General features: G+C 38.2%; 2 protein-coding genes across 2 annotated transcripts; both read left to right on the top strand.

Moving 5' to 3' along the window:
• Positions 1 to 813: 813 nt before the first annotated feature.
• tcf25 (transcription factor 25 (basic helix-loop-helix)) lies at positions 814 to 18396 on the top strand. The gene is made up of 18 exons (XM_040010653.1): positions 814 to 1169; positions 2558 to 2704; positions 2796 to 2864; positions 2991 to 3115; positions 4107 to 4172; positions 4301 to 4383; positions 5222 to 5352; positions 6569 to 6668; positions 7888 to 7981; positions 8139 to 8231; positions 10055 to 10160; positions 10258 to 10417; positions 10593 to 10680; positions 10808 to 10966; positions 11141 to 11231; positions 12015 to 12094; positions 12177 to 12252; positions 17660 to 18396. The coding sequence occupies exons 1-18, from the start codon at positions 951 to 953 to the stop codon at positions 17825 to 17827; spliced, it is 2055 nt and encodes a 684-aa protein (XP_039866587.1). The 5' UTR covers positions 814 to 950; the 3' UTR covers positions 17828 to 18396.
• Positions 18397 to 21491: 3095 nt separating this feature from the next.
• mc1r (melanocortin 1 receptor) lies at positions 21492 to 23254 on the top strand. Its single transcript, XM_040010661.1, has one exon. The coding sequence runs from the start codon at positions 22096 to 22098 to the stop codon at positions 23071 to 23073; it is 978 nt and encodes a 325-aa protein (XP_039866595.1). The 5' UTR covers positions 21492 to 22095; the 3' UTR covers positions 23074 to 23254.
• The last annotated feature ends 1029 nt before the right edge of the window (positions 23255 to 24283 follow it).

The raw sequence follows: 24283 nt of genomic DNA, 5'->3' as shown, positions 1-24283 counted from the left end.
GCATACTGTCAGATGATAATCCATGGGTTTTGTGGATTCTGTGTAGAAACCATAGTAGTACAGTTGTTCTTCATTTTAGTTTGGGGCCTACCACTAATGTACAGTGTCTGATCTATTTAAAAGCATTTTTAATGTATATGTTGTATTTTTAAAATAATCATCAAGACAATATGATTCATATTCAATTTAATGTCCTTAAATCTGCGTATTTTCACGGGTTTTTTATGCTGCTAGAAAAGTTGTTTGTCTTGTTTATAAAGTAGGTTAATTCTGCCACCTCCTGTTCAACGAGAGAACTACAAACGAAGTTGTGCTGCATTAGATGTTGATCCAAAGGCAAAGTAAGACTAGTTATGAAGTCAGTTTCGTTGATTCATTTGTTATTTTTCAAATCATTCAAAAGAAATTATAAAACAACTGATCTTAATTGTAATGCTCATGATTTTTCTTTAAATAATGAAATAAGTGTGGAAAATCTATAGAAACACATAACTTAACAAATGTCAAAATAAGTTCAAATCGTATGAAATTCAGATGTAGGTCATACAAACACATTTTACAAGTTCTGATAATTTATCGATAAATCTAGCGTCATTAATTGCGCAAGTTATTTAAATTGCATGGCTTTTAATGGCTTGGGTTGTGTATTCCCTAGTAGACATATATCTTTCTCTCCCATCCTCTGTCTTGCTAGTTTGACAATTTATTGCGTGCCTGTTCCTGTTCTTACGTACTTTGCGTAGTGACCGTTTTATGTTTATTGTTGCAATTCCTCATCTATCCTATGGATGGCAGTAACACACGGAGAAGCGCAGAAACATTTCGATGAAGAAGAAAAGGAACCCAATGGAATTCGTCCTCAGTTCATTAGTCTGCTGTGTCTGTCTGCTAGCAAAACAACAGTTTTAGTCGTTAATATTCAAGTGTATGTACCTCATGAGTATCAGAGAATGTCTACCCGGGCTCTTCGAAGGCTTAAAGGGAAACAGCGAGGCCAGGAGGCGTTAGACTTGGGGGATCTAACTTTGGGTGACACCCCGGAGGAGCAGGCTGAGGCTGAAGAGGAGCAGTTGGACACGGCTAACGTTTCTCCTTCCAACAAGAAAAGTGACGGCCGAAAGGCAAAGAAAAGCAAGGCTCAGAAAAATTTCAGCAACATTTGCGAGTTGGTAAGGTGACGGTGTAATCCACCAACTCATGCTTATCATGAAGTTAGCATAAAGTTAGTGTCTTAATGGCAGCTGTTTACGGCTAGCTCTCTCTGGACTAGCCGTATGACATGATGCCCAGCTGGCTGTCGCTTTAGAAAATCGTCCAAATGTAGGCTCTGTCTATACCATCAGAACGAACACCGCCAGAAAAGGTCTGGTATTTGTTTTCAGCGCGTCACTATTCTTTTAAAACTTACCTTTAAAATGCCCTGTACGGCTGATTGCACATGGACCGACAATCGACAGCTGTCGGTGTGATTCCTCATCAACACGAACATAATCCTAGTGGGTTGGGAGTCGTACAGGCGCTGCCTTTTGTACTTACTTCTACTTATTGTGAGACCGTGTTTAATATAACTAACTGAAACCTACAGTGCTGTGAAAAAGTATCTGATCCCTTCCTGATTCCCCCCCTATTTGTCACACTAACATGTTTTTGGAAACTTTGGTTTAATTTTACTTGACAACCAGGCTTGATTACTGCCAGACCTGTTGAATCAATAAATCACTTAAATGAAACTGAACCTGTCAGACAAAGTGTAGTAGGTAGGATAAAAGATCTCAAAACTCAACACAGTGTGCTACCATCTAAAGAAACTAAAGAACAGATGAGAAACAAAGGTGGAAAGGTGTTACCAAGCCCTCTTAAGGCCACAGTGAGTGTCATTATTCATAGGTTAAGAAAACCTGCCACAGTGGTGAACTTGGAGTGGCTGGCCTACAAAAATCACTCCATCTGTAACTCATCCAGGAGGCCACAAAAGAGCCCAGAACATCATCTAAAGAACTGCGGGCATCACTTGCCTCAGTCTGAGATGCTTTGGCATGACCTTAAATAGGCCATTAATGCTTGAAAACCCTGTGAATTATAACCACACTTGAAGAATTATTCCATGGCAATGTGAAAGACTCATTCCCACTTTGCGGTTCTTGCTGCCATGGGTGGCACAACCAGTTATTAAATTTAGGGCTAATTACTTTTTCATAGGACAATAACTTGTCTTAACTTAAGGCCATGAAGGAAAAATATTTCTGTCACAGCGTCACCAGCATTAAAGGGTTTCTTTTGTTTGTTTGTTTTTAATTTTCAGCTCATTTCATATCAATACTGTTTACATAGATCAGTTTATTGAAATTCTCCATTGATCAGAATAGAACTAAAAATTTGAACTCCTCCCACAATTTAAGTCACAATTCACCCACAAGCTGTGGTTAAAATGTCATCTTAATATACCTTCTCATCATGAACACAGATTTTCATGTATTAGGTATTGTTTTGTGTTGGAATTGTAGCTGTGCCGTGTTGTGACGGGATGCTTTCAGTGCCAATGTCCTATTTTTACCAGATCGGTAGTGCAGACATCGAAGGAGAAAAAATTTCAGCTGATGAAGAGGCAGAGAAACCAAACAGAAACAAAACAAGCGACCCAGCAAAGAATGACAATAGAGACACCGATAAACTGGATCAAAAGCACGAGGAAGAGTCAGCCAAGGTAAAAATGAAAACAAAGCGACAGTGATGCACTTCTGCAGTCTTCTAGGTCTGTGGAAATCTGATCTTATTGTGCATCTTCTCTTTAACAGCCCCCTGGAGACAGAGTTAAAAAGAAGAAGAAGAAGAAAAAGACAAAAGTGACATCAGAAGATGGACAGGTAACATATTTACTATATACACTATTTATTTAATTAATGCTTCAGAATCAGAAGCTAAACTCACAGTATGCATAACTTGATCCCCTCTTTTTGAACTGACTGTGTGTGTATGTGCTTTACATTCAGGAGGCTGCAGCAGATGATAACATTGATTTATTGCTGGAAAACTTGGAGCAGTCTAACGGTCTGAGTTTGCAAAATGACGATTCTGGAGTGTCAGACAGAAGACCTGTGCTACATGTGGAGCACAGGTGAGGACATGTTTGATCAAGACATCAAAAATGGCACAAAATGATCCTAATAACACACATTAGGATAATTTTTCATTAACCAAACCTGACCAGCATGGTGGCAGAAGCATTTATCTTTCTATATATATTTGTACACAAAAATCAGGGTTTTTTTTAGCATGCTGCATTAGTTAGAAAATAATAACAAAAAATTCATTCGTTTTATGGCTTTAGGATTTTTTTTTTTTAAACAGTGGACAGCTGAAATTCCTTGATTTAGTCAGTTTTAGGTTGGTTCGTTTAGTTTTTAGCCTCAAACATAATTTCTGTGATTCTGAAATGCTGCCATGTGGTGGCGCGTGGCTCACAGAAGAAAAACAAAACACAATAAGGCCATTAGTCGTTCGGATTGTACAACAGTTTATTAATACTAAAGTGAAAAAAGTTAAAATGGTTTAGAAAATGTTGCACAAGACAAATCACCAGTGTTGGTGGCAAAGCATCATTTGTTCCTTTCTGCATTAAAAGACTGTTACAGAACAAACACTTTTTTGTACCAGTAAGTCAGCTGGGTGGTTCCAAATAAATGTGCAAATTCTGCACTGTCAAATTATAATATTAAGGTGATTAACAGCCACTGAGACATTTCCACTCAACTGTATTTTTCCTGTGGCTTTTGTGAGAACCTTATTTGCTGCTTTCAACTCGCAAAAATACAGTTAATCGTGTGAAACTCGTCTGTGCCCAAAGCAGTAAACAATTACACTGATGACCTGGTTTTATTTTGGTTCTGTACTCTGACTGATATAAAGTCAGCTTTGAAATCGGGTGTGCTTCTGGTACGACCACTTCTTAATCTCAACACTTATATGGTGTGTTTCTCATGGTCCTCAGTGAAATTGTCTGCTGTATGATATTGTTTTGAAGTTTAACTTGGATTTAACTGGAATGCATTTCTTCTACCAGTTCAAAGTGAATTTCATTTTCATTTTGAATTTCTGTGGTAACTCAGGAATCTCAACTCTGAGACGGAGCTGAAGAGATATTTTGGGGCTCGAGCTGTTCTAGGGGATCAAAGGTAATAGCAAAACCTTCTTTTTTTTTTTTTTTTTTTTTTTTTAAAGTAGTCAGTGCCACTTTTTTAAACAAGTAAATGTATTATATCATCTATAGTTTAAAATATAATCTTGCACTTTTTTTTGTTAGGCCTCGACAGAGAAACAGACAGTTTCACCGTAGCACTTGGATGACCAGTCCAAAGGACAGCTGGCCTCGCTTCAGCCGCCCAGGTATACTTTTATATATTAATTATCATAAGGAATTTTATGTGGTGTGATTTGCTGATAATTTCAGTAATACTTTTAATGATGCTGATCAAAGGTGGACTTTGTGTGTCGCACGCCGCTGTTTGAAACTAAAACATGAAAAGTTTCGTGATTACCTAATGGTTATTTTGGGATACGATTCAAATGCCAAAACACCCATAAGAACACTACTGATGACACTCAGTGTATAAGCAGCTTTCTGTGTAAATAAATGGTTAGTTAGATTGGTGCACATGTGTTTTTCAGTTGTCCCAGGATGAGGACAGTTTTGCCTGTTAAGCTCTTATATGACACAGCAAAAGCAGAAGACACACAAAAGCACACATAGCTGTGATAAATTCGTTTCTACAGCAATTTATATCAATCAAAAGCTCCTGATCTATTCTCTTTTAACTATACATAATTCAAGCTGACAGGCACATAATGGTGTTAAGACCTTTTCATGCTACTTTATCTTGTAGTTTGAAAGAATTACATTTAGGGTAAAAGTTCTAAACTGTGCTAGTTATAATAGATATTTAGGTGTAACATGTAGTGAATGTTATTTGATACTCCCATCGTAAGACCACCTCATTGTGAACATATTGAAAGTCATCGTTGATGGATTATTTAATTGTTCAATTTTGATTCTCACACTTTGTTTGAATCACATTTTTCTCATCTAACGTAAAAATCTTTTTTAATATATTAAAAAATATGTTTTCAATATTTATCAGTTGTTTATCAGAGTGACTTTAAATGTAACATGAGTTGTGCTTTTCTTTACGTGTTGCTTTGTTCCTTCTGCCTGACCTCTCCACAGGAATCTCAATGACCTTACTAGAGACAAAGGACGGCGTTCATTACTTCACGTTTGAGCACAGTCGGGAATACCAACAAGTACAGTTCAAGTTCCTGGATGCCGTGGAGTCCATGGATCCCAACAATATTGTGGTAAATGAAATCCTTCAGTTGTGTGTGTAGACACCGACGACTGTGTCAACCTAAATGTTGGCAACTAATTTTTACTTTAAAACATTTAAATCTACACTGAAAAACTCTAAATATTTTAATCATTTAATGAATAACGTGACACAAATGCAATGTAAAGATAAACTAGGTTCATGATGGATTTGAGTGTGGAAAACAAGAAGACTAAAGACGCCAATAAGACATGTCTACCTATAATATATGCATATATATGTATTTGTCCTTTGTGATCCTACCCAAGAATTAGACTCTATATAATCTAACAGGATTAGCTTCTGGATGTGAAAGTGAAGCTAATACTTAAATACCTCACACAACTTTATTTGTAATCGTCACCAGGGAGTCTTCTTCTTGCAAAACGAAGTCTGAGTCCACGGTTTAGGCCATAGTCACTCAGGTCTATTACCTTGCCCGTTGGTTGTTGGAGGCTGCTTGTAGTTGCTAGGTGTAACTTTCTGAATAGAGGGTGCTGTGTTTACTGCTGACCGTGAAAGTACTAAAGAAATTGGTAACTAAGCTTTTAAAGTAAAAGCTGCACTTTTTGAAATGTGATGTGCAGCCATAAAGCAAAGCTTTCACTCGGAAGGGGAATCTCAGTTTCTGGGTTGACACACTTTTTCCAGCTTTTATTACGTCTCTGCAAGCAGTGAGTGACTGTTGGTGGACAAGTCTGCAATTATGGCAATCTGATAATGACCAAAGGACTTACAAGGCTTTTGGTACAGGTCCCTTTTGTATGACCAATTTCATCTAGTGGCTGTCAGCAACCACCAATCCTTTTAGGAAAATACATTTTTCAACAGCAGTCAGTCGTTGCCAGCAGGTTGCCTCTGGTATTTAGGGCTATGTGATCAGTGCCTTACTCGACCTATGACTTCAATAAAAACTTGATTTTAAGTTAAATCACCAGTATGGAATAATATTGCATACAATGTGACCTCTATTAAATTATAAGAAAAACAGCCTACAAAACAGGGGATCTTACAGTGTTAAACAAGGGATATCAACCTTGACAAGTTGCTGCAATATGAACAAGCAGTGTCCTTGGTTTCTCAAGGCTTGCTTGTGATGTCTGGTCAAAAATTAAGATTTAGAGTTTTACAAACCAGTGGGTGATGAAGCAGCACACTGTATCCAATTTTTATGTACCGTCTGTGTTGTTTTGTTTTTTCCCGGGCAGGCCCTGCTTCAGCTTAACCCCTACCACATCGATTCCTTGCTGCAACTTTCTGATGTCTGTCGCATACAAGAAGACCAGGAGATGGCTAGGGACCTTATTGGTGAGGATCATTGGATGCTCTGTGTCATGAAATACATTGTTTTTTTTTTTTTTAAATGATGATAGCTGGGGATCCACTCTGTTCAACCATAATCTGTTAAGAGCAAATGACGCATCTAGCTTCAAGGCAAACTAATGATCTGCAAGTACGATGGTGATTTATTCAGATATCTTTAGACTGTAATGAAATTTTGAATCTTAACTGGGTTGTGCTTCATTCACTTGTGTGACCTGCACCCACTCTGGCGTTCTGATCTCAGTGACTTAATACACAAACTCTTTCTGTTCTTGCTGTAGACACGAGGTTTTGGTACAGACATGAAATGCAGCCTGTCTTAAGGCATTATTCTGCCTTAAGACAGGCTTAAGTGCATGTCTGTTGTTCATCATCACTAAGAGGACCGAGCATATACTGTACTTTTTTTTTTCAGTATTAACTGATTACTTAATTTGTTTTGGTATATGAATACCTTTAGAATTCAAGCTTTTAATGTTCCATTTCTTTCAGTATAATTACAATTTAAAAAATGTATTTTATCATCATTTGTAAAATGGAAAAAAAAAAAAATCTGAACTCTCGATCAATTAAAACCATTTAAAGCAAAAATGCTGGGCTTTCTAAACTATAGGTGATGATGATGTAACACGGTGCCAATTGAGGTTTTGTCATTTTCTTTTTTTAAACCGTGTTGCTGGTATTAAATTGATTTTTTTTTTTCCTGTTTTTTGTCTGTTCTAATCAACTAAATGTATTCACTTCCAATATCTGATGTTTTGTCTTTGTAATAATTTTAAGTAAAAATGCATTTTACCTAATTTCTAAACTATCTTTCTCCACATTGATTTATATTTGTAGTTATTTCAGAGGTTAGGTAGTTCCTTGATATACTGTGAGTAAACAAACTAGCCACTGTTAACAAGTCAAAATTCATGCAAAGGACAATGATGGGTTTAATTTCACAGGCGCCATCCTACTTATGTCTCTGAAATAGTTTGTATAGAAGACCACAGGGATACTTTGTCCTCTGCAGGGATAATTTGTCTAATTTACGTAGTAACACGGCGCCAGCCAAATGCAAGCTGAAGGCGTAAGAGACGTTGTTTTCACTGCTGGTACATGATCGTGTACCAAAACTCTAAAGGTGGAATGATGCAGCCTTGTATACTTATTAATAGTCATTTCCTAAGTAAAAATGTATTTTTGTTTTTGTTTTTTCCAGAGCGAGCTTTGTATAGCTTTGAGTGTGCTTTTCATCCTTTATTCAGTCTGACGTCGGGCACCAGCAGACTGGATTATCTGAGACCAGAAAACAGGTTGGTTGTTCCCTTTTGTACTTTTTAAAAATGTTGTTACACATTGTACTTTTGTTAAACATCTTGTAGACTCTACAGTATAGTTTTCAACTTAAATTATATATTTATGAAATGATTGAACTCAGCAATTCAGTAATTCAATATCCCCTGTTTGCAGAGCATTTTATCTGGCTCTGTATAAGCACATGATGTTCCTGGAGAAGAGAGGATGCCCAAGGACAGCTTTGGAGTACTGCAAACTTATCCTGAGGTATAAAAAGAAAAGCTTAAAACGTGGGAAAGGATAAGCTACATAATTAGATATGAGGCATTTATGATAGCAATAATAATAAATCCTCACTCTTCCCCATTCAGACTCTTCCCCTTCAAACAAACTTTAACTGATGTATAAAACATTATGTTCCAGATTTTTTTTAACAGCTAATTTACAGTGCTGTGAAAAGTCTTTGACCTTTCCATAACATTATGGACTCTTGTGAAAAACCGAGTGCACCCAATGATTCTATGACTTTGTTTAGTTGCATGTTTTCTGTGACTTTATCACCTTTCACATTTTGGCCTCTTGTCTGTATAAAATTGCTTTAGTTCAGTGATATTTGTGAGGAATTATTTATGCACACCTCTCTTAAAGACCCGCTATAGCATTTCAAGTCTGGGTGAGGTCTGGCTGGGCCATCTCAACATGTTGATTCTTTTCTTTTCAGCATTTAGTTATCGATTTGCTGCTGGGTATGGGATGATTGTCCTGTTGTGGATGACCACATTTCAGTCACACTTAAATTTTCAAACAGATGGCCTCACATTTGACTCTAAAATACTTTTCTGTAGAGGTTTTTTGTGACATCATAAACACAGTGATTGAGAACTCTCAATCACCTGTTACCTAATCTCAAACAGTTACCTTCTTAATTGCTGAGGAATTAATGGGCTGATTGGACATGTGAGCAATAACGATGAAAGAACACGATCTGTTTCTACTCAAAGAGAGAGGATGCACATTTAGACGCTTTCACTGTCTCATTACATGAAAAGTATTACATAAATGACTTTCTAGATAAACAAGAGGAACCTTTATTCTCTATATAAAGTAAACACTAAACAGGCGAATTTGTTGAGGCACCTTTTTTATGTGCACTAATGTGGTGAGACTGTCTGCTGATAACGATCCGAGATGGACTCAGAATTATTTATAAGGTAAAAAACAACTGAACATGTGTTTCAGACCATTCATTCAGGTCATGTATTGAAATTCGGGCTAATATCATGACCCGTCTTTTACACATAATAGAATTAAACTTTTATGGAGATATAATTTAAAAACAGTCCATGTGTTTATATCATTATCTCTTATGTTAAGAAATCACTTACCAAAAAGCTTTTCACGAAGTGTTCCTGTGGGGACACTGCTGCCATAAGCTTCAGCTTTGCAGACTATTCATATAGTTGTCAATATTTTTTGTGATTTTCATCAAATTCTGGCTTCCTGATTTAATGTTCCGGCCTGAAGAGCAGCAGTGTGGTAATAAAAAGCACTGGCCCTTTATCACCGGCACATATTAAGTCACAGTTTGCTTTAACAGAATCTTTAGCACGTTGCTTAAAGAAATGCTACACATACATTATATGAGATGATTAAAGAAGATAAGTAATAATCTCATCTGCTATGATATTTAACACAAACTTTATTTGTCGTTATAATCACAGTTGTTGTTAAAGAATTTATTTTTTTGGCCCTTAGGTTGATTTTAAGCTATTGTAAAAAGAGACTTGTGTGCATAGATTAATACCTCCCTCCTGGTTACTTCAGTTGGTTTTCTGCCTGAGGGTCAAAATTTACTGAGGAAACAAACAGCAAAGCAGTGGTGTTTTGGAGCTGTCTGGTTTCGACCCTCTTCATTAATGCCGTCTTTACTAAATATCCCTAAATGCCATAACCAACAGTGGCTGTAATGTCTGAAACACCGTAAGCAGCCCAGATCATCGTGGTGTGATAGTTTTATTTGTACTTAGTCTAAGACACATCTTTGTCATGATTGTTTTATATTCATTTTCTTTCTTCCCCATTTGAATTAGTTTGGACCCGGACTCTGACCCTCTTTGCATGCTGCTGCTCATTGATTTCTTGGCACTTCGATCCAGAGAGTACCAATCCGTCCTTCAGTTATATCAGGACTGGGAGGTAAAGTGTGCACTTACGTTCTGTGTGCGTGCCGGAGTTAGTGTGCCACTGTTAAATTTTCAGTCTGTGACAGGAATTGTTTGTTTTTGCTTTTCAGGAGCACAGAAATCTGTCTCAGCTGCCAAACTTTGCATTCTCCACTGCCCTTTGTCATTTTCATCTAAGTCAGCAGGAAAATATGGACCCTGAAGAAAGTCACAAACAAAGGCACAAAGCCGACCAGCTGCTGCAGATTGCCCTCATCATGTTCCCTGCAGGTTAGACCCTCAGCAATGAACTGAATCAAATGGTTGCCCTTTATTTAGCTCTTCATATTCTAAGGCATACTCTAAAGAATTTTAATAACTTCCAGGACTGTTACCATTCACCCTTTGAAAAGTGTAACTTTGTAATTCCCTGCCCTTTGACGTGTTTCCCTTCTCCCCACTATAGTCTTGATGCCTTTACTGGATCTGTGTACTGTGCAGCCAGATGCCGCAGTCACCTCCCATAGCTTCTTTGGTCCAAATAGTCAGATAAGGTAACGTATACTCTCTTTATTTTCCAAACTATTGCACAATGCAGGTTTTTAAAAACAATTGAAACATTTTTTTTCTTCCATCTTTGTACCCTCATGTTAAAGCTCTTTGCACTTGTTCCATCTTTAGGCAGCTGCCAGCTCTGGCTGAACTGACAGGTCTGTATGTGGGGAGAACTTACACTCTGTGGAGGGAGGCTGCAGTAATGCTTTGGCTGGAAGAGACGGTGAAAGAAGTGCTGCGACGAGTTGATGCCAAAGACCCTGTAGTGGAGGACTGCCAAAACAAGTCAGCTTTTTTTTTTTTTTCCTTGTTCTTTTGTTTTTTTTAACATTGGAGGCATTTGTTGATGACAAAGAGAGGCAAAATTAACTGTGGGCTGGGTCTTACCTCTGCACTTAGTATTCCTTTAATTAAAAGTACATGCCTCTCAAAACCTTCCCCTTCATGTCTTTCTAATAGGAGAAAGCAGAGGTACCAAAGTGCACCAAGGAACATCCATCGCCATGTCCTACTCTCTGAGATCAAAGAAGCCACCTCAACTCTGCCTCTGGTAAGAAACAATCACCATCTGCACCTCAGCGTCTTCTATTCTGAGAACTGCACACAGTAAATTGCAAGTGAAGTGTAAATGTTTTGTATTTTTTTTTGTTTTTTTCCTCAAATGTTCTTGGTTACGTTACCTTGATTAGGGTGCTGAACAGTCTGAGGCACCACCCTGATAGCAGAAAACATACTCCAACCATTGCTAGTGACACATCTCAGTGTCTTCAGTTCACTCTCCAAATCTCTAACTGTAAATCACAGAATAATTGATCTCAGTGTCATTGTGGGGAAATGATTCCCTGTGAACAAGTACACAGTCACAGTGCAAAGAAAACATAATCTCTGGCAGAACCAGATTATGGTGTGTGGTTAGTGGAAAGCAGCTAGAGCAAAGAAGACCTGTGAGAAGCAATAGCTGTTTTACAAACTATTAAATTGTCTAATAAATTTTAATTTAAAGGTTTGTACCAAATGTAGTTTCTTCAAAATCACATGATTACAGCTGTATTTCATACTCTAACAGAAGTCTGCTGTTCTCCAGCTCGCCCAGGTCATCGCCTGTAGATTTAAAACTATAAAAAGACAAACTACACTGCTCAAAAAAAAGTTTTATTTCTGAGCAGTGGACTTTGTGGACAACTTAAGTTTTTTTTGTTTCTTTTTTCTCAAATTACTGAAGAAAGAGGCCAGACTGCTTAAAATCCATCCATCATTTTGCACACAGGCATTTGATAACTAGCTTTTCTGTTCTATATTCATGTATTTTTGGGGGGATTTGTTTCACCACCAGGAGGTGACCACTCAGCCTGTGATGGGGTTTGATCCTTTGCCTCCACTCGACTCAGTGATATCATATACACGACCAGAAAGGTAATTGTGGATCCTTATAATTTTTTTTGTCTCAATTTTCATTTTAACTTCATGACTTGTTTATTTTTGGGTCTGCATATAGGCAGCGTGTTGGTGCATCCAATGAGAGTACACTCTCACTGTTTTTCCGGTCATTGCTGCCAAACTTTAACATTCAGGTGAGTCAGTCAACATCAGTATTTTTTTCTAGGGTCAATGTCTATTTTAGATTTTATATTGATTAACGCTTGTCAGGAAGCTTTTAAATGCACTCATAACAATTTGTCTTTAACTTGAATTTTGCCTCCCCTCTGTTTTGTGCTGCGTTTGCCACACAGACATGCAGCAGAGTCTTTTTCACAAGCACACAGACACATGCACATAGCAAAACAGGAGGAAGAGAGAGTAACTAGTTTCTTTGCAAACTGTTAAATTAAGCTATCTTACAATAAAACAACAGACAGATATATCGTTTGTAGGTCTGTATTATCTCATTTTCTGATGCACTTTCATTTTTAAGGTGTGCAGTGGTATAGCATTGATTGTGCATGTTGGTTGTGTCAGAAATGAGGGGTAAATGCTGACGTGAAGCTATTGACGATGAAGTTGGGGGGAACATTTTGAAAACTAGCCAGTGGAAAAGGATGGATGGATGACATTCAGTTATACTGTAGATGTCCCTCCTCACTCTCAAGAGCATACGCTACTGCTATAGCTTCTCTAAACAGCTGCATAGGCTTAGAATACCATGAAATACAAATAAAGAACCCATAGTGTGTGCATGTGGTAACACCATGTGACTAAGCTATAAGCCCCTGACACAAAACTCGTTTGTTTCTTTTAAACTTGTGTAAGCGCAGTTAGTGAATGAATCATTATGAACTGGTGAACTCAGAGGGCTGTAAAGTTATTTAATTATGTTCTCTGATTTCTTGCAACAATGTCTGTTGAGTTTACTTACAACATCACTAAAGGAGCTACAAAGCTTTGAATGAGAGTTTACCTGGTAGCTGTTGAAAGGATACAGTTGTGGTATACCAGTGGTCAGAAATACCATTATTACTTTAGTATTACTTTAACACAAAATCAGTGTTGAACCAGGACCACTGCTATGAGTCACACTATGCAGCATAAAGGCTGTTTCACATCGGACACGGCATGCTCTGTGCTCACCGCTAACTAAGAGCGAAGGATCCAGAATTTGTTGCGCTGGCTGCTGAGCTCTGCTTGTATATTGTTTTTTAGCGGCCGCTCTAGGTGTACTAGATGCACCTGATCTTTGTCGTTTCAAAACATGTATCTCTCTGACTTTATCTCCTCTACGAGAGTTTGTGTTGTATTAAGTTCAAATGTTTAATAAAAACGTATCTCTCGTTCATAACAAGGAAAGCTTTGTAACTGTCCCAACTAGTGAAGAGTGTGTCATTTCCACAACACTGCTTTTCCTCCGAGGTCGACAGCGCCTTTGAAAACGCCCTGCTGGTCCCTGTGTAAGCACTTCAACCTGTAAGAAAAAGTTTACTTGGACACACACCAATGTTTTCTTTCATGGTGTGGCGATAAGAGACATGAAAGGGCATTTATCCTTCAAGGACCTGCAGTTCAAAAAAGCACCCCTCTGACAGCCAAACCCATCTGTTCTCTGATTGGATAGTTACATTTGTGATTGACATGACATTGACCAATCAGCTGAAAGGAAGAAAAATAGGGTCAAAATCCGTACTTGTAAGTTGAAACCTGAGTGCAGAGTTTCAACTTACAAATTCTCCTTACACATACAAATCTTTTTTACGCACACAAATTCTTTTTACGCATACAAAACTGAACTGAAGTACAAAATATTTATGACCACAATTTGAGCCCATATTTTTGCCTGAGAGATGGGACTTGAAGAACTGAAAAATCAGGATTAAAAATGAAATACAATAAACAATTATTTTCAAAGTTATGATAAATTAATTTGGTGTCAGATAACAGAATTTAAAAAATGTCTGGCTCTCACCTCCTGACAAGAGCAAATGTTGTTAACCTCTAGTCTGTGCAGGTACTTTGTAATTATGCAAAAGAAATTAAAATTAGACACATAATAAATCAAGATTTTTATTCTTCCGTAATAAAGTTTAATAAAGTGACTCTCTCTTTCACCTTCCTAAACGGTCCGTGGGTCTGACACGTTCTGATGACAGTCATACCTCCTCCATAGCAAACTCCGGTCTAGTGTTCGCCCTCAACACCCTGAATGATGAATTTCAAGTAAAGTTGTGTTTTGGGGGGTTTTTTCGGTTTGGTTTGGTTTTATGATTAAAGCAGACACGCACAGATACACCCATTTAATAGCAGCAGGGTGCTGCTATTAAATGCAGGGTGCAGGGCTGAGCTGGTAAACGATCTGGGAAAACATTTTAACACACATCCGTGACTGATGGAAGATTTCCTCTTAAGACTCATGGTCACCCTAAGGCAGACCTTCCCAAAGTGTGGGGCCCGCCCCCTAGGGGGGGCGCAGAGCCATGGCAGAGGGGGCGCGGTATGAAAAGGGGGGAAAAAAAACAAAAGGCTTAGACACTGCTAGCACATGCGCCTACAGAAACGCAAAGCAGGAGATGAAGCATCGCTGAATATGTTTCCAAACCAACTTCATTCTAAGCCAAAGACTACAAAATATGGTGAAGCATATCTTCCCTTTGGTTTCACCTGCACAAGTGCTGAGGTAGGTCTCCCCTGCTTAATTGGTTTTCCCTTTGTCGGGAGCAGCGCTGGGCTCTTCAAATCAGGGACAAACAGTATCCCACATTCTTGATTTTTAGTTCACAAACACTTGTTATAATGACTCACTACTCCTGACATTTTGGAGATTCTAGCTCTTTATACAGTAAAGTTACAGCGGGATACAAATAATATCAGGCTGATCCTGCCACAATTTGTCCCCCGGTTCAAATCACTGACAAACAGTATCCCACAGTTGTTTATGTTTTTAAACCCATTTTGCACAGAGAGACATTTTTTGATTTGATTGCAATGTTGAATATTATTACAAAGGGAAAAAAAAACAACTACAAGTAAAATAATTACACAGTGACGCCTCTGCTTTTCTAAATAGAGGGACAGTAACTGCGTATATATGTAAGCTGTAAAACCTGAAGATAGAGACAAAATACTGTTAATATGTCCTATCTGCTATTCTGCAATTCATCTCATGTAAACAATAACGTGGCGCACAGCCTGACGTGAAAAAAGGCACATACCTTTGACGTTGCGTGACGAACTCTGTATTCCTCGTCCACACGTAAACGCAAAAAAGGAGTTTTAAAAAAAAATCTCCGTTTTCGGTGATTCCAAACGCCGTTTACGTGTGGACGAAACAGCTGCGTTTTCAAAAATACCCAGTTAGTTTATTTTCTTACTACCTGTAATTTATTGCAGATTACTTGTATTTGCTTAATTGCTTACTAAATGTTTGAGGTGTGAAATAAACCGCAATGGAGCAAAAATATGGGTGTGTGTGTGGTTGGAGGATGTGTGCGTGTGCGTGCGGGGGGGCGCGCGAACATTTTTCTTGTAAAACAAAGGGGGGCCTAGCAAAACTGAAAAATATCAAAGAAAGCATATGACCTTATTACAGTTAATTCTGTCGACCATTTCCAAGTTCAAGAAAACGACATTCATGAAGTGCAAAGTTGACTCGATGTCTCTTTCTCTTTGCTAATAAGGAAGTTCAGTGCTTGGATTTCTTCATTAATGTACATTTTGTTCATCTTGAATGACACCCGTATTTGTAAAATCAGGGTTCTTCTGTTCATCTGTTAATGTGTGAACACTAAACCATTTTCATCCCGTCTCACACAAACCAGCTTAAAGCTCGCTGAGTTTTAAGTTTATGTAGTTTATATAGTGTAGTGTGGCTCACAATGCTCATGCAGATATTACAGATTTTTAGTTAACTATGTTTGAGAAATTTGAGGATGTGGATCTATTTTATTTATTTATTTATTTATTTATTTATTTTTAACAGTGTTGCAGCATTTCAACCTAGCATCTTACCTTTAATACCTTTTACCTAGAAAAGGCTTTACAAGCGTTGATCATTGCAGTCGGACAGCTGAAACAACATTGCTAAAATACAGCTTTTCACTGATCTGTGCTGGCCATAATTAACATGGACCAACACTGATTTCTTAGCAGAATTTTACAAGATGCCGTTGTTGAAGGGATAAAAAATGAAGAGCGGTTTATATAGCAGTAAATATACATTCTCACAGCATCAGTTTCTGTGATGTTTCTGACAAGGAAAATGTGCTGAAGAGAGGATGATTTCATCTACTTGGCACAAGCGATATAAAAAGAATGCACTGCTTTTCACAAAACCTGCTGATAATAAAAAAAACTCGCTTGTATGATTCTGCATAAAAGAGGCATTCAAAGGCTTTTTGGTAAACAAGTTCATAACATGTGGCAGTTTAAATGGTGTACTTTTACTCTGCAAATATATCAGAGTGTGGATTTTAAGTAAAGCCCTTGCATTTAAAATGAGTATTTTTTTTTTTTTTAACTTTATATGCCCTTAAGAGGAAGGGAAAAATTGCAAACATGCTTTCTGTGTGAAAATGGTATATGAATGCATGGAAAGCAGGACCTATACTGAACCCATTTTGACCTTGTTTGGTTGTTTTCTGCAAATAAGACTAAATTGAAAGATTCCTTTAACTGTTACTTTATCTAATGTGTGAAGGTGATTATTGCAAAGACACCACATCCACTTCATGGCTTAAAGCACTTCTCTCGTGCTACACTGAGCATGACATGTGTCTGGTTTATGTCCAGTTTTCCAATGACTGGCCTGCTGAGCATGAATGTCTTCATTGGTCTTACAGGCTCCTGCCAGCATGCAGCACACACCAATCTCTGCCACTTTAAGATACAGTAAATGTATGGCAAACACTCACACAGTCAACTGTACATGCTTACTGTTAACGGATATGCCCGAGGCATGTTTCCATCAGGACAGTTCCAACTCTGTTATCCACTTATGGAGAGGAAGAGATAAAAAATGGATAAAGGAAATATAGTTAAGAGTTTAATATTTAAAGAACAACATGGCCGTAAATTAGAATTACATTTCTGAAAACAACCTAAAGTTGTGTTTGATAACATGAACTCTAGATTATTCTGCTATATCCAACATAGATGCCGTATATTTATTTGGACACCACCAGTACAGTTAAAGTAATGTCTTGCAATGGTTAACCATTTCCGAGAACAAGTTAAATTATTAGGACATTGTAGCGGAGCACTTTGGGTAACTCAGGAGATGGATCAGGTCATCTACTAATTGGGATGTTGATGGTTCAATTCCTGGCTGTTCCAGCCAAATATCCTTGGGAAAGATAACCTGATGCATCCACTGGAGTATGAATGTGTTTGAATGTTAGATAGAAAGAACTTGAATAGAAAAAAGCACTTGAGTGAATGGGCGTGAATGAGGTACTTTGTATAAAGGGCTTTGAGTCCTCAGGTAGAGTAGAAAAGCACTATATAAGAACCTCACAAGAAGTTTGTAGACTGAATAATCTCTCCTTCATTCTCAAGGATCCACCGAGGCAGGAAGATGACATGGAAGTGGCTCGAGCTGGTCAGGAGCTGAACCAGGAAGTAAATCGCCTAATGGTGGCAATGAGGGACATGCTGGCAAATATCCGGTTTCAGGAGCCACCAAGAGAGGACAACCCCTACAGAGATGATGATGAATGGGACTGAAAGAGGAGATAGAGGTGGACTAAGTGATGGATGAAGAGGAATAAAACTGAAAAAAAAAAAAAAAGTGATGTTAATAATTACAAGGAAAATAAGTTGGACAGCTGGATATTATTTTGTTGTCATAATTTCAGAATATTAGACTCATTTTAAAAAACAAACATAAATACTACTGGGGTAATGTAGATGGATGTGAACCTGGCACACTTTGTTCCAAGCTCAGAAAGCAGATTGTTAGTTGGACCTGTCGTGTTGCCAAGGTTAAGTGTATTATTTATAATTATTAGTTCCATAATCAGTCTCCAAGCATTGTCAGTTCAGCAGCACTAACGGATAATAAGTCCTGCTTTTCTTCCTCTGGTTTCTGGCTTTCTGAGAGTTTTTCATTTTCTCTCATAAACACCTGCAGTGGAAGCTTTACGAAGCTAGAGTGAGATTCATGTAGTCTTATTCTGAGTGCAAGTTCTAAAGCAAACTGCTGCTTATCTGCACTTTAATACATATACACAGAATCATAAAATTTTTCTTCTCATTGATTTGATCACTCCCAATAAAAACAAACTCTGAAAAATCCTTTGAAGTTTTCTTGAAGGCTAAAATGATTACTTTTTTTTTTTTTAACTTGAATATTTTAATGTGTAGCTAGTAAAGCATTTTAAATCAATCAATTCTGTTTTTCTAAAAAGGAAACTGCCTTTTTTTTCTGGCGCAAATTCAGTTAGTCATGCCATCCATTTAGGTCTTATTTATAATTTGAACTGAATTATAGTTGATCCACATCCAGGCATTCATATGTACAGTTCTTTTATTTTTGCAGGGATTCTGTAGTCATAATAATCTTACTGTGAGACTTCTATGATTTTTCGGCTGAATAATTAAGAAGTTCCAAAATCTAACGGGGGCCACACGAAAAAATGTAAAGTGTTTTGACTCTTGGTAATAAATTTAATCAAACTGAGTCATTTCTGATGACAAACAGTACCACACAAACCTCAGCAAGATGCTGCTCGGCCTGATGACGCACTTCTGTTGTGACCTGTTGCAAAAAGCATGAAAAGGTCTTCCACGTACACACCTGACATCATTTTAAGCATCCTTAAACATGATAAACTAGATTTGTTTTGTCTTTGTGGTCTTCGTGGTATTTTCTACTCACTGTCTTAATCATCTTGGCTGCTGTTTTTGGTTTGTTTAAATTCTGCTGCTTTCTTTCTCTAATATTCTTATTACCTCTCAGACTTCGGCACCGATTCTCACATTTCAGTTTTGCACTTATTGACAACGCAGCTATGGCAGATGTTTTCATTTTTATCTCTTAAACTGGTAATTAAATTAACTCTTTTCTGTGTACACTCAGATTCTCATGACCTCACTTGATTATGCTCATTCCATGCACGCTAAATCTGAAGCAGTAACTATGCTTCTGTTATCATCAGTGATATTTATCGTTTTTAACTTGTGCTTATTATTTTTTTTTTTTAACACTCTCCAACTGTTGCCCTTTCTTCTCAGTGTCCTTTCATGTTATCCATGGGATACGATTCACCCCATTTATGCTTTACAGTCACTGTTCAAACATTTTTTTTTTTTTTCAATACAAACACAAATGACGAGCTAGCCTGAGGTCTGTTACTCTCAGTCAAAGGACAAAATCATTGCGAGATGCTGTACACGCTTGAAACATACCTGCTTACTTTGTGTTCCAATGAGCCGCAAGGATGTGGGTGACTGTGCTAGATGGTCAAATGAGGTCATTGTTCCTAATTCACCTGGAGCTATGGGTGTTGTTGTGAAAACTTCATGTGATCATTTTGCTGTATTGAAAGCGCTTTCAGATTAGCGGCTCAGAGGCTGCTTGATGGGACTGCAGTATTACCACTGGTGCTGTGGGTTAAATGTAACCAGTTGCCATAACATAATTTAACAAAAACACCTAGAGCAAATTGAAATTCCTGAAAAAACTGAATGCAGAGTTGCAACAAATTTTTCTTTTCTTCGATAAAATATTTGTGCAACTTACTTGATTTCAGAATTGTTTTTTCGTAGTCACACGACTACGTGTGACCCCTGATATTTTTGTCATTGTATAAATTAAATGACACGGCAAATCCTCAAATTTCAGAAGCTGGACAGAAGCCGGTCTGCTAGTTTTTCGTGACGTGTTTGCCTGCATGACTTGTCACTTTTGATAATACAAATGAATTTGAAACCAGATAAACATGCTCAAGAAGTTGAAGTTGAAATTATTAAATTTGATTTAACAAATTGTGTGGATATGTATCAAAATTACTGTGCCGTTAGTTTGAGAAGCAAGTTTAACCACAAACAGCACGTTTGGCTCTATGAATGATAATAATAATAATGGATTCGATTTTATATAGCGCTTTTCTAGGCACCCAAAGCGCTTTACAATACCACTATTCATTCACTCTCACATTCATACACTGGTGAACACCAAGATTTTCACTTGCACATTTGTCTTAAAGCTATTTAAGACTTATTTTTAATGGAAATCATTTTTAAGCACAGGTAGATGTGTGGATTTTGTCCTGGATTACTTAAGCCTTAGATTTCATATTTAATGTTTTCACAATATGTACCTGGTCAGACTGACCCAGGCCAAGAATTGCCTCACAGTGCCTACACCAAATCTAGAATTATGCATCTGTTTAGATTTTTTTTAATAGCATAATTGTCATTTATAGATTATTGTCCTAAATTAATGTTTCAGAGAGCAGTGAAAGTTTAGGTTGAAGTTTTCCAACCGTTTTTTGTTTCAGAGAAAGATCTTTACTATCACACAATTTCTTTTGTTGTTAAGACATCATTAAAGAGTTTTCATAACTTACCATCCATAATTATTTAAAGATGATTTAACAAAAATAAAATTTAAAAAATATTGCAAAGCAGTGAAGGGGAGCCTTGCACGTGTGGCAGTTGCACATGTGTTTCCCACACTCACTGAATTAGCAGCTCAGGTGAATTTTATGACACCCCAAGCCCTCATTTGGTCACAGTTAAATCAGAACAAATGGATTCTGACTGTTTTTAGATTATTTAGTTACATTGCAGGTGCTTGTGCTTGCAGGAGCAGATGCTGTGTCTATGTTAAGGAACCAACTTTGTTCCTTACTTGCACCTACTTCCTGCGTCTGCAGGAACCTGGGCAAATATGATTTGGGCACAGTGTCAAGATCCCTCTTGACCCCTCTCTTTATTACTGTCTCATAAAAAATACACACAGACATGGCGTGTGCATCTTTATATGTGCAGTTGTTTTTAAAATGAGAATATCTAAGAGCAAAACAGGAGGCTAACTACGAGTAAAGATTTAAATCTGCTTTCCAGAAAGTATAGTGCAAGTAGTACAAGTTTTCAGAGCTTTTTCTTTTTTAGTTTTCAGAAATTATATTTTGGACACCAAGACTCTGATTAGAAAGGAAAGTGTTAAAAAAAAACAGATCGAACTATTACTGAATTCAATCCATCACCGTTCAGCTCTCTCCCAAGAAAACTTGGCACAACTTTCGCAGACAGGACCGCAGCGCAGCTGACGCTTGTGAGGAGGAGCCGCTTGAAGTCATTCAGGACGCAGCATCACTGTGAGAAATAATCCGCCACCTCTCTCTCTCTCTCTCTCTCTCTCTCTCTCTCTCTCTCTCTCTCTCTCTCTCTCTCCAGTATACTATAGACAGTGTTCATTGCCACTGTGCTGGTCAGAACAATGTGAACTAATGGAAGGATTCTGGTGGATCGGCTGCTCTGTTTGAGGAAAAAACGTGAACTCGGAGTGCAAGATTTCAGCGGAGAAGGAAAGATTACAGATGTTTATCCCGGAGCAGCTGGTTGGATAGGGCGAAAAATAATAATAAAAACTCAATAGGTTATAATAAAAAAATAAAAGGATTACTGGAGTCAAGAAACTCACTTTTCACCGGGACCAACGCGGTAGCTCCCCGATGATTTTTCAGGCTATTTAATGGTTGAAATCAATATAAATACATATACTTGAACTTTTTGCGTGGAGTTTGATGATCCTGGACGGTTGAGGCTTCCATGGGTTTAACAAACAGTTCGGATGAGTTGCTTGAATCCCCAACCTGCTCAGAAGCAAGCTGTAACTGCGACAGCTGATGTAGAAGCATCCTCTAAGCTCCAGAGACAGCTGATGAAGGTTCCTTACCCAGTTTAAATCTGTGCTGCAGCAGCCTAAAACCCACACGGAGCACCTGAAAAGCTAAAAGCTTGCAGTTACCTAATAGAAGGCAGACATGGAAATGACCAACGGGTCCCTGCAGTATCCCTCCATACTTCACACGGACTTCGGACCGCTAAATGACCTTCTGGAGGAGAACGAAACGAACTCAACCGCAGGAGAGCGAAACTGGCTGAACTGCGTTCAGATCCGGATCCCTCAGGAGCTCTTCTTGGCACTGGGACTCATCAGTCTGGTGGAAAACATCTTGGTCATCATGGCGATTATTAAAAACCGAAACCTCCACTCGCCCATGTACTACTTTATCTGCTGCCTGGCCGTGTCTGACATGCTTGTCAGCGTCAGCAACGTGGTGGAGACCATATTCATGCTTCTCAATGACCACGGCCTCCTGGATGTGAACCCCGGCATGCTTCGCCACCTGGACAACGTCATCGACGTGATGATCTGCAGCTCCGTGGTGTCCTCTCTCTCCTTTCTGTGCACCATCGCTGCCGATCGCTATATCACCATCTTTTACGCGCTGAGGTATCACAGCATCATGACCCCTCATCGCGCCATCATCATCATCGTGGTGGTGTGGCTGGCCAGCATCACCTCCAGCATCCTCTTCATCGTATATCATACCGACAACGCCGTCATCGTGTGCCTCGTCACTTTCTTCTGCACTACTCTGGTATTCAACGCCGTGTTATACCTGCACATGTTTGTCCTGGCGCACGTGCATTCTCGGCGTATCGTGGCTTTCCACAAAAACAGGCGCCAGTCCACAAGTATGAAAGGAGCCATAACCCTCACTATCCTGCTCGGGGTCTTTATTTTATGCTGGGGCCCTTTTTTTCTACACCTTATCCTCATCCTCGCCTGTCCCACCAGCCCCTTCTGCAACTGTTTCTTTCGAAACTTTAACCTTTTCCTCATCCTCATCATCTGTAACTCCCTCATCGACCCGCTTATATACGCGTACCGGAGCCAGGAGCTGCGTAAAACCTTGCAGGAGATGGTCCTGTGTTCGTTTTGCTTCGGCGTGTGACATCGTGGACATTCCTGAACAAAACCGAGCGCAACACAACATTCTTCCTCTGTCTTCAACATGTCCGAAGATAGAATAAGACACAACTGATATATGTTTAAACATGCAAATTTTGCCCATGCGCGAGTGCACATGGCAGTTGAAGACTGTCACACTGCAAAAATTTGATAAATAGAACTGGCTTCCGTTTTAGCTGTAAATTTATTTATTATTGCGTTACGCCTTTTTTTTTTTTTGTTCTTCACTGGGAAGCTTGTGAATAATCTCGTAAATCAGTCAACAGTTTCACAACACTACTTATTGTATCTGGTCTTAGTGGGTTTTTTTCTTTCTTCTGTAAACATGTTTGATTTTTTTTTGTCTAAAAATGCCTCTTATGGTGGTCAAAATATGCTGCCTTAATTCTTTTTTAAAAAGGCGTTCAATTATTATAATTTCATGAAAATAAAAAGGAAGTTTACTTTCATTTTTAAAATGGCCAACAACAAAAGGTCGCTACCTTACATCTCTATCCCTTTTAAGATTATTTATTATTATTTCTGAATCAATATCTTAATTACATTTTTCTTTTAATGAATGATGTGCGTTGCAAGAATTAAAAAAAAATAGAAGCAGCGAATAATCTCTTAGTTACTGCAGCTCAAATGCAGATTATTTTATATATAGACTGTCTTTGGGAAAATGTTCAAGCATGGTGCAAACGGAGCAGGGAACGGATGAAACACAGCTTAATTGGAGGGGCGATCAGACTAAACCTTAAAATCACACTGTGTGACAAACTCAAAAATTACTGTTGCAAAAATAAACGTCAAATATCCCAGTGACTAAAAAAAGAAAAGAAAAGAAAAAAGGGGGACAAAAATCACATGAATATGCTTGGTGGTAGGCCCGAGGCTCATGGCATGAGAGGGTTTATGAAAGAAGAAAGAAGCCATGTCAAAGCTATATTTCTGGAAGTTTGTGGGTTCTCTGAAATGGGCAAATAAGGGACAGTTTGGGCTGAAGTTTTTGTTATGTAGGACAGTCTAGGAAGGAACGGACTAAAGATCCATGATTAAAAAGACAGCATACAGGTTACACCAAGTCCAGCTAATGTAATTAATTAACTTCATTGCATAAATTAATTATTAACATTAATAGTTTTAGTTGACGCATATATTCCATGGTGTTCTTTATTTATCCCACATAAGTGCTGGTAACAGGCCTGCAT

This window comes from Simochromis diagramma, unplaced genomic scaffold, assembly GCF_900408965.1.
Source record: "Simochromis diagramma unplaced genomic scaffold, fSimDia1.1 OVJJ01000603.1, whole genome shotgun sequence".
In the NCBI taxonomy this organism is placed as follows: domain Eukaryota; kingdom Metazoa; phylum Chordata; class Actinopteri; order Cichliformes; family Cichlidae; genus Simochromis; species Simochromis diagramma.
This window is presented reverse-complemented; position numbering and strand designations above follow the sequence as displayed.